Source organism: Helianthus annuus, chromosome 7 (assembly GCF_002127325.2).
Source record: "Helianthus annuus cultivar XRQ/B chromosome 7, HanXRQr2.0-SUNRISE, whole genome shotgun sequence".
Taxonomy (NCBI): domain Eukaryota; kingdom Viridiplantae; phylum Streptophyta; class Magnoliopsida; order Asterales; family Asteraceae; genus Helianthus; species Helianthus annuus.
The window spans coordinates 134872683-134882373 of record NC_035439.2 but is presented as its reverse complement, the minus strand read 5'-3'; the positions used below and the strand labels follow the sequence as shown (position 1 = coordinate 134882373).

The 9691-nt window shown below is 35.3% G+C and overlaps 1 protein-coding gene across 1 annotated transcript; it reads right to left on the bottom strand.

Annotated features, from left to right (window-relative positions):
- Nucleotides 1-3279: 3279 nt before the first annotated feature.
- On the bottom strand, nucleotides 3280-6197 carry LOC110900434 (AP2-like ethylene-responsive transcription factor At1g79700). Its single transcript, XM_035975307.1, has 6 exons — nucleotides 5870-6197; nucleotides 5630-5638; nucleotides 5374-5462; nucleotides 5226-5299; nucleotides 4793-4920; nucleotides 3280-4083 (listed from the first exon to the last, which is right to left on the bottom strand). Exons 1-6 carry the CDS (start codon nucleotides 6150-6152, stop codon nucleotides 3575-3577), a joined length of 1092 nt encoding a protein of 363 aa, XP_035831200.1. The 5' UTR covers nucleotides 6153-6197; the 3' UTR covers nucleotides 3280-3574.
- Nucleotides 6198-9691: the final 3494 nt, after the last annotated feature.

The following is a 9691-nucleotide window of genomic DNA, read 5'->3' as shown; positions in this document are numbered from 1 at the left end:
AAAAAAAAATTATTCCATAGCATATAAATATGAATAATGCCATCAAAATGTATATTTAAAATAAAAAGTTAATTTTTTCAAATAATAAAGCTACAAGAATATGAAACATTACTAAACTATAGTTAAAGGAAAATAAATATAAAACTTAAAAGCTTTCGGGTATATATGTCAGGTAAACGAGTATATAGTTTCGGGTAATCGGGTCGGGTATCGTCTAATGTCATACCCGTCCCATACCCACGAAATATTCTTTTTCCATACCCATACCCGACTCAATACCCCTCGGGTATCGGGTATACTCGTCTCAAATGCTTCAGGTTTCGGGTATACTTGTCGGGCTCGAGTATTTTTCTCATCCATATCGGCTAGTGCATGCACTATTTGACTAACGAGGAGACTCGGGTTCGAGTCTCACTATGCACGGCTTTCTTCTTTTATTTCAATAACAAATTTCAACTTTTTTACCTTCTGACCCCTCACGTTTCACCACCTTGCTAACTGATTTCCTTTATAACACTAACTTAGTGTGTTTCTCTTATAAAGTTAACTAACAAACTAACCTTGTTAACTAATTTTTTTAGTTTTAAAGTTTCTACTATTACAAAAAAACCCATAACTTGTAACTTTAAGTAACTTACATAGTTAACTCCGTTTATGCTTCCCTTATATAAAACTAACTAAAAAGCTTATCCGTTTAACGTTTTTAGCCCGATTTTTTTATCCAACGAGATACGTGACGATAACTATATAATAAAATATTAAAAATTATTAAAATTTTTATTTTTATTAATTTTAAAAGTGTCCGGTTTTAAATCCAGGTCGGGTTTCGGATATCCGTTTTTTGGGATGTTACATATTGATATGGTCGGCACACTTTCTGATATTGTGCGCATTGGCGCAGCTTTGAAGGGGCCGGGAGGGGCGCCCGACCCCCGAACTTTTCGCTCAGTTGTGTTATATATGTAGTTTTCGTATAGAAATTTTTGGGTATATACGTTTTCGACCCCCCGGTTCTATAGAATTTTTTTGGTATATACATTTTCGACCCCCCGGTCGAAAATGTCAAGCTTTGCCACCGATTGTGCAGTGGTTGGTTGAGGAGCGCAGGAGCGACGACGACAGCAACAGGATCCGCAACCATAAACTAGCCTGTTGTTCTTATTTTTGTATTTAGTATATTCAGTTGTAGTTTATCTTTTTTTATGCATGTACAAACTTATGCTATATATAATATTCAGTTGTACTTATGTTGTTCGGTTACGTGATGTTTGTTTGTATTACATAATATCTCGTAATAATTTGTTCAAACCGTAAAATTGAAACGATATAATATTTTGAAATGATTAAACAAAATGGTATAATGTTTAAACAACAAACATTGAAACGACATAGTATTTGAAACGGTATAATGTTGAAACGGTATAATATTTTCAACGATATAATATTCGAACCGGACCTGAGTTTATAAAAAAAAACGGTATAATATTTTAAACGATATAGGGGGTATTTGGGATTCCATTTTCCCTTTTGTGCTTTGAAATGAGTTTTTTGAAAAGTTAGTTGGTTGTGACTTTTTGAAAAAAGGAGAAAAGAATATGGAAAAGGAGAAAAGAATATGGAAAAGGAGATGGAATCCCAAACACCCCTATAATATTGAAACGGTATAATGTTCGAAGCGGACGAGAGTTTATAAAATAAAACGGTATAATGTTCGAAGCAGACCGGAGTTTACAAAAAAACGGTATAATATTTTATACGACATAATACTGAAACGGTATAATATTTTAAACGATATAGTATTGAAACGCTATAATGTTCGAACCGCACCGGAGTTTATCAAACAAATTAACGGTATAATATTTTAAAAGATTGTTCGAACCGGACGTGAGATTATAACACCAAAATTCACCAATCTAAATTCAGTCCCCTCCTGTACGCCTCGTACAACCCTGTATTTGGCGTACATACCCCCTCAAATTCAGAGCTAACAGTTTGCAGACACATAATTTGATGCAACCCTATACGCCTCGTACTATAAACTCTAAAGTGGATAGATAGGCACCCAGGGTGTGCCAATGGTTTGAGCCAATACAAAATGGATAAAGTGGTTTCTTCTTTGCATATTTGGACTTTGAAATGGGTTTGTGTTACTTAAAAGGACTTCTTGTCAGATCTTTATGCAATATATTCACTTGTATGTCTTCTTGTTCAAGTCTTGTCTGATGACATGTTCTTCTGTCTATAGTGTACAATCTGTGGACATATTGAAATGTACCTGCGTGGGGCTGGGTTGTCCCACAAACCTAGGTAGTTAAAGGCGCAATGAGTGAACCTGTCACCTAGGCACAAGGTGCTTAAAAGGGAACACCAAAACAAGCAAGGTGCAAGTGAGGTTCAGGCCGTTTTTAGCTGTTTGATACTTGTTTTTGGCTGGTTCAGACTGTTTGCAACTCCTTTTAGCTGGTTCAGACCGGTTTTTTTCTTGTTCCGTGCGCTTTGCTTAGCTTAAGGCGGCTTTGCTGCGCACTACATAGCCGCAAACACTTTTTTTTATCAACTTTCGAATATGTGTACAAGTTAAAACTGCAGTAATTATCATTACCAACAGGATATTATTCCAATAGTTATCTAAATCTTTGTATAAAACGAGTTGAGGTTGCATGTATAATTAGCTAAATCTTTTTTTTAATGGCAAATTGGAAAATAATAATCCCATCTTTTTGAAATTGGCCGATAATAATCACAAGTCAGTTATTAGCCAATAATAATCCGACTTCGTCCATTTTTTTGTAAAATAGTCCGCCGTTAAAATAGCTTAATGGAGTTAAGTTTTTTTCCGAATTACAAACCGATGTTTTAGGGCTTTTGATCAGAACGAGGATACGAGCCGATTGATGTAAAACTTACCTCAAAATACTGCCCCCAACCCACGAAAACAGTGCTTCAATTCAGGTGTTTAACTTCCAATTAACAAAATTCAAGCCATTTTGAACACAATTTCGAGGTACGTTTTACATCAATCGACTCGTATCCTCGTTCCGATCAAAAGCCCTAAAACATCGGTTTGTAATTCGGAAAAACACTTAACTCCGTTAAGCTTATTTTAACGGCAGACTATTTTACAAAAAAATTGGACGAGGTCAGATTATTATTGGCTAATAACTGACTTGGGATTATTATCGGTCAATTTCAAAAAGATGGGATTATTATTTTCCAATTTGTCTTTTTTAATGTGATCTGTTTGAGATGATACACAGCCTGAACTGACCCATACACATGTATAGAAATAGCCACCTTCAGTATTATTATTATTGTAAATTTGTTTAAATCAGTTCATATACACATCATACATGATCATCATAAACAAGATTTTAGCCGGCGCTACAGCGTCAGAAAACTGCTATATTCTTCCTGCAAGTAGTTTACCGATCTTTAGGAAATTTATTTACATAGTAGCATGTGAAATGTAACAAAAACTGTAAAACGAAACGCGTCATATTTTCCCTGGTCATAATAGAAGGCTTGGAAAATTGCCAAAAAAAGAACCAGCCGGTTCAGCAAACAGATGCAGTAGTCAGTGCTTATAATCTTGCGGGATCATAAACGCAAAGTTATCATCCGTCTTGTAGAATATCCCGGGGTACTCTTCATCGTTAACCATCAGTTGTTGGCTTTTCTTGTCTTCCACGGCATCTTGTTCTTCAGTGTCATTCAAGTTTTTCTGAACAAGATCTCGAAAGATCGATGACTGAAATAGCAGCCCGAGTGCGGTTGGAGATGACTTTTTATTTGGACTAAACGGAAAGTTGATTTCGGAAGGCATTTCTTGTTTATGGGGTAAGTTTGTTTTTTCGGTGATTGTGTTATTATAGTCGAAAAACGGTGGTTGTGACTCGTCCATCATACTGAAATTATTAAATGGCAAAACCGTTAGTTCTGAGTGTGTTTTTGGCTCTTCGGGTGGTTGTGTTCCTGGCTTCAGCCATCTGATGTAAGTACTTAAGTCGAAGTTGGTCACTGCGTTCACGCCGCGGTACTCGATTGCTGCTATGTCATACGCACGAGCAGCCTCTTCTTGGGTGCCTGTAAGATGATATTTGGTAAGTGAACTTATTAATATTTTACGGTCGTCGTCAGTTAATTAACACTTTGATGCTCCACTTGTGGTGTGCGCATATAATGTGTATATATGTGTGGTCGCTTGGGGGCAAAAGTGAAATTGCACTAATTTTAACGTTATTTAATAATTTCGTGAAAATAATGTTAAAAGCGGTGGACGGTTAATCATGCATCATGTGGTGGTGTTGATAGCCGAAAGACAAAAGGGTATATGCACTAATCAGCCTTCGTCCCAATTGTTGAGTGTTATGTGCCTTAGGTCCAAGGCTTTATGCAAAACTACTATCGAGCCGAGAATCTCATTGGAAGCAGCCTCTCTATTCCTACCGGGTAGAGTTAAGGCTGTCTACATCTTACCCTCCTCAGACCCTACCTTAGCTTTGCTATTGGTGGATTTACTAAGTATGGTGATGATGAGTTAATTAGCACTTTGTTTTAAAACGTGCGCATGAGACATGGGGCGAGCTGAGGGGCTTGAGGTGGCACCTCATGTACTTCTGGGTCGTTATTGGTCAAAATTAACGTATGTAAAAAGCATGGTTGTAGTAATCGCTAGTTGGCAAGTGGAGTGGGGACTAGTGATTAATCAGAATTAATTGGGATTAATTGTGATTAATCGACGCCTCGCACTTCTTTAAACAAAAAATTATCATCCATTATGAAGCTAACTTACTATAAGTTCCAAGGTAAAGATATTTGTTTCCAAAAACTCTTCCGATCCGGGCTTCCCATCTTCCGTTATGATGATGCCTCGCGACTCCCCGATACTTCGATACTCCTCTTGAAAATCCACTGCTTCTCCTGAAAAAACCGAACTGTTTGGGTTAGCTTATTTTGGAGCAACTTATGACTTATTAACTTATAAAAGTTAATAAGTTGTTTTTTGAGTGTTTGGGTTAGCTTATTTTAGAGGATTTTGTGTGTGTGAGAAGTCATTTTTGAGAAGTCAGAATTTCTGACTTCTCACTTATGACTTATATAAGTTAATAAGTCATTTTGAGAAGGAATGCCAAACACCCACTATTATAAAATGAAACTCTATTTAACAAGAATACTTTCTTACAATCCAATAGTTTTTTTTTTTTTTTTTTTTTTGTTAAATTTACCTCCTTAGGGAAGCTAGATATTCTTCCTTTGTTACAGTCTGCATTATTTTGATCTCTTTCTCATAATCCGAGACCTTCACATAAGTTAACCGGTCGATTAGCAGTTAGATCTTTCGAGCTACTACGTTATAAAAATTAAGTTATGTACCGGGAAATTAGTGAAAGTTGATGATCCCCAATACTTAAGAGCAGCTAGATCATATGCCCTGGCTGCTGATTCTTCTTCATCATAAGCTCCTGAATCATGATCAAATAAAAAGTGTCATAACTTTATAATCTAAAAGATAAAAAAATAAAAAAAATTAAAAAAAAAACACTAACTAGTTTTAATTAACAGTAAATATCATTTTAGACTAGTTTAACTCTAATAATTCACATAATCATTTGTAGAAAGAAGAACTCACCAAGATAAACTGTTCATCCAGAACACATCATCCACAAAGCAAATCATAGCACAAAAAGAAACAAAATTAGTTCAAGATTTCTTTATCTTAAAAGAAATACAAAGTAACTAATAACAACAACAACAACAACAAGAATAATAATAATAATAATAATAATAATAATAACAATAACAATAATAATAATAATAACAATAACAATAATAATAATAATAATAATAATAATAATAATAAAATGATTACCTTGTTTTCCTTTCTTTTTCTGTGTAACATTCCAAGAAAGTTTATCCCACAAATGTGCTTCATATCTGCCTGTCCATCTATGCTTGCTCACACCGCGAAACTTAGAACTTCGTTTCACCGTGGTTGGTGAAGCTTGACCCGACTGTTGACTCGGGGTCAACTGCTGACTTTTGCAGTCAAGTGTAACCTCTCTTCGTCTCTTAACTCGCCTTGGTTCCATACCTTCATTTTCAATACGTCTACGCAGAGAACTTTCTTCAGTCTTTACCGCAATTAACGCCATTATGCTTTCTTATTGTTACACTTCTTGTAGTGTTTAGTTTTTGTTGATCTTTCAATAATGCATGCTGCCACATGTCCTTAGTTATGTGTGTATATATACACACATAAAAAACATACACGCGTGTGTTATGTAAGTCTAACGACGATAACTCCAATGATTTGACAGCTTTAGACACACTTCATTTGTCAATACTATGTTTTGGTCATGAAAGCGGAATCATCCTTCATCGTGTTCTACGCTCCAACCAATCTGGCTCTTGCAGAGGGTAATATGGTCATTTTTCTTGTGTTACATTTGTACAAGATTTTTGGAAGTTTATTCTTTTTGGTCTAAGAGTCAAGAGCAACAATACAGTTTATAAGATCAATGATTGGTTCAAAATCCAAATTGCAACACCTATAGGAAGCATCAGATTCCATTGAATTCTCCGTCTAATTGGTTACAAGTTTTTCAGCATTTTATGTAAGAGTTTATTTGTTTGTTTGGGTCGATTTAAACTATGGGATTAACATGTTACATATTATTTTATGTTTTAATTTAATATAAAGTTTTTAACAAAGACTACAAAAGAGACTCTTGACTCCAACCTAATAATGCTCCTACTTGGATGTATTACTTGAGGAAGGGGGAGAAGTTGCGAAAAGGGTTATAACGAATCAAGTTAAAATATGTAAATCTTAATGAGTCAAGACGGGTCATGATGGATTGTGTTGTATTGGCCTGTCCACGTGTATTCCCTACTTTTTACTTGTTGAAACAAACTATGTATATCATAATGTGTTTAATTGACAGGGTTGTAAACGAGCCGAGCTGGCAAACAACTCGTTGAGCTACTCGAGATCAGGCTTCTGAGAAGTTGAACTAGGTTGAGTTTATATGAGGTCAAGCGTAAGCTTGAGCATATATAAATTAGAGCTCTTTGAACAAACTAGATTGAACTTGAACTTTATAAACCGAGTTTGACTATGCTTACTAACCTAAACAAACCTGTTATTTATATAAATTAAATAGTTTTTATTTTGTAAATTAACATGATTAAATTTTAAGTTACGATAATTTAACTTAATAATATTGCTTTATACTTAAATGTTTGAATAAAATACTTAAAAGTAAATGAATTGAGTTTGAGCTGAACTAAAGTTTGAAAATTGTTGATGAGTCAAGTTTGATATTAAACAAGCTCGAGCTCTCTTAAATTAAACAAGCTGAGTTTGATATTAAACAAGTTCGAGTTTGACATTAGACGAGATTGAGATAGATCAGTCACACCCCTGTTAATTGCCATTTAATAAAACACACCATGTAATGGCGAAGAGATCCTTTAAGGGGCAATTCGATGGGGACGTGGTGAAGCGGGTTTCAACATTCAATGACAAAAATATACACGAACGAATTAGAAAGAAAAAAAGGAAGTTTGTATTAGTTTAGCTGTTTTGTTCATTTCTTGTTTTGTCCTATAAGGGAACCCGGGGTGGAGGTGTTTTCCACCGTGATAGGCTTGTATAACGCATTATACATGTTTTCACACGAACGTCACTCAATTTAATAACGCGTCAATTTAATAACGCGTGGTATTTTTCACGCGTGATGGGGTATTGGGTGGTGAGGGAAATTGTTGGTTGTGGGGGAAATTGTTGGGTGTGGTGGTGAGTGATAACCATTTCCACTAAAAAAAGTTGTGAGTGATGGAATAATGGTTAATGACATGGCAGAACTTGATTAAATGTTGTAAGTGATGAGTGAGTGATGAGTGATCACCACCCGTATCCATAATATGGCGTTAAAATGACAATCGAGGTTAGATAAATGAATAAAAAAAATCATTCATCATGAAATACTTAAGAAATAAATAAAATATACCAAGTAAAGAAGTGTACTAGATTTGATATTTGAATTTTAATAAATATATTTATAAAGGGAACTAAACAAATAATCAGTACATTGTTATAAACATTTCAATATTCTAAATAATATGGCGTTAAAATGACAACCGAGGTTAGATAAATGAATAAAAAAAAATCATTCATCATGAAATACTTAAGAAATAAATAAATAAAATATACTAAGTAAAGAAATGTACTAGATTTGATATTTGAATTTTAATAAATATATTTATAAAAGGGAACTAAACAAATAATCAGAACATTGTTATAAACATTTCAATATTCTAAATTACTAACATGTATGTGCATATAAGAGTTGTATTTAGAGTTTTGGGAGTTTTTCAAAATTATTTGAGTATTTTACCTTTAGTTCTAAAGTTTTTGATTAATTACTTTTAACCAAAAACTAATTAAATTTTTTACTTTTAACTCAAAACTTTGCATCTTTTACAATTTAACCTTACAACCTTTTTACATTTAACTTTGGTCACCTATATTTTTCATCTTTTATATTTTTCATCTTTCGCAAATTTTTCGTTTTATGCTTCATTCTAAATTTCGCCAGTCAACACGGGGTAAAGTGCGTGTGTGGTTCAACGTTTTTACGTGTCGTTCTAAGTTTTCTGAGTTAACACGACGCAACGTGCGTGTGTGGTTCAATGTTTTTACGTCGTCTATTTTTCCCCGTTTGACAAGTTTGTTATAACGTGCGGGTCCTCAATCGACTTAGTTATTATTTTCTATGTTTTATGTTTCGGTCTAATTGCGCCGTATTAACACGACGCAAATTCAGTGTTGATGGTCGCTCGCGGTGGTATGACATTGATACTATTTGGCATGGTTTTACACCCCCGCCGCAACGCGGGGGGCTGCTTAATACTAGTTTATAAGCCAATTTAAAAACATGAGTAAATTGCCATTTGGTCCCTGTGGTTTGGCCAGTTTTGCCACTTTAGTCCAAATCTCAAACTTATTACATTTGGGTCCCTGTGGTTTGCATTTTGTTGCTATTTTAGTCTAAATCTCAAATTTGACTAGATTCCTTAACTTAAACCCCCCTATTTTGTCTTTATCCTCGGGGGTATTTTGGTCATTTAGATTTATTATAACTCAAATTTAATAAATAATAATGCCACTGCCAGAACAATAATAATACCACTGCCAGAACAATAATAATACCACTGCCAGAACAACAACAAGCACCACCACCACACCTCCACCACCACCACCACACCTCCACCACCACCACCCCCACCCCCACCACCGCATCATACCCACCACCACCATCCCACTGCCGCCAACACCACCATCCTACTGCCGCCAACCCTCCCAACCCCAAAAACCCTCACATAAGTCAAAGCTGTTAAATCGGCAGTGAAGAAACCGGCTTCAAAATATCCGACAATCAAACGGAGACAATCAAACCGACAATCAAACCCAACCCCAAATCAGCAAACATTAACATCATCCCCCTAATTTTGCATCAAACCCATTAACCCACATGAAATCTGATTTGGGGGAAGATGATATGCTCAAACACAGAGAAATTATATTCTCAAACACACATGTGAAACTAACCCTCTCATTCATCATCTTCCTCAGACACACACACCCGGCACCTCTTGTTCAGCCGACGACCCCCCCCTTCTCCGTATA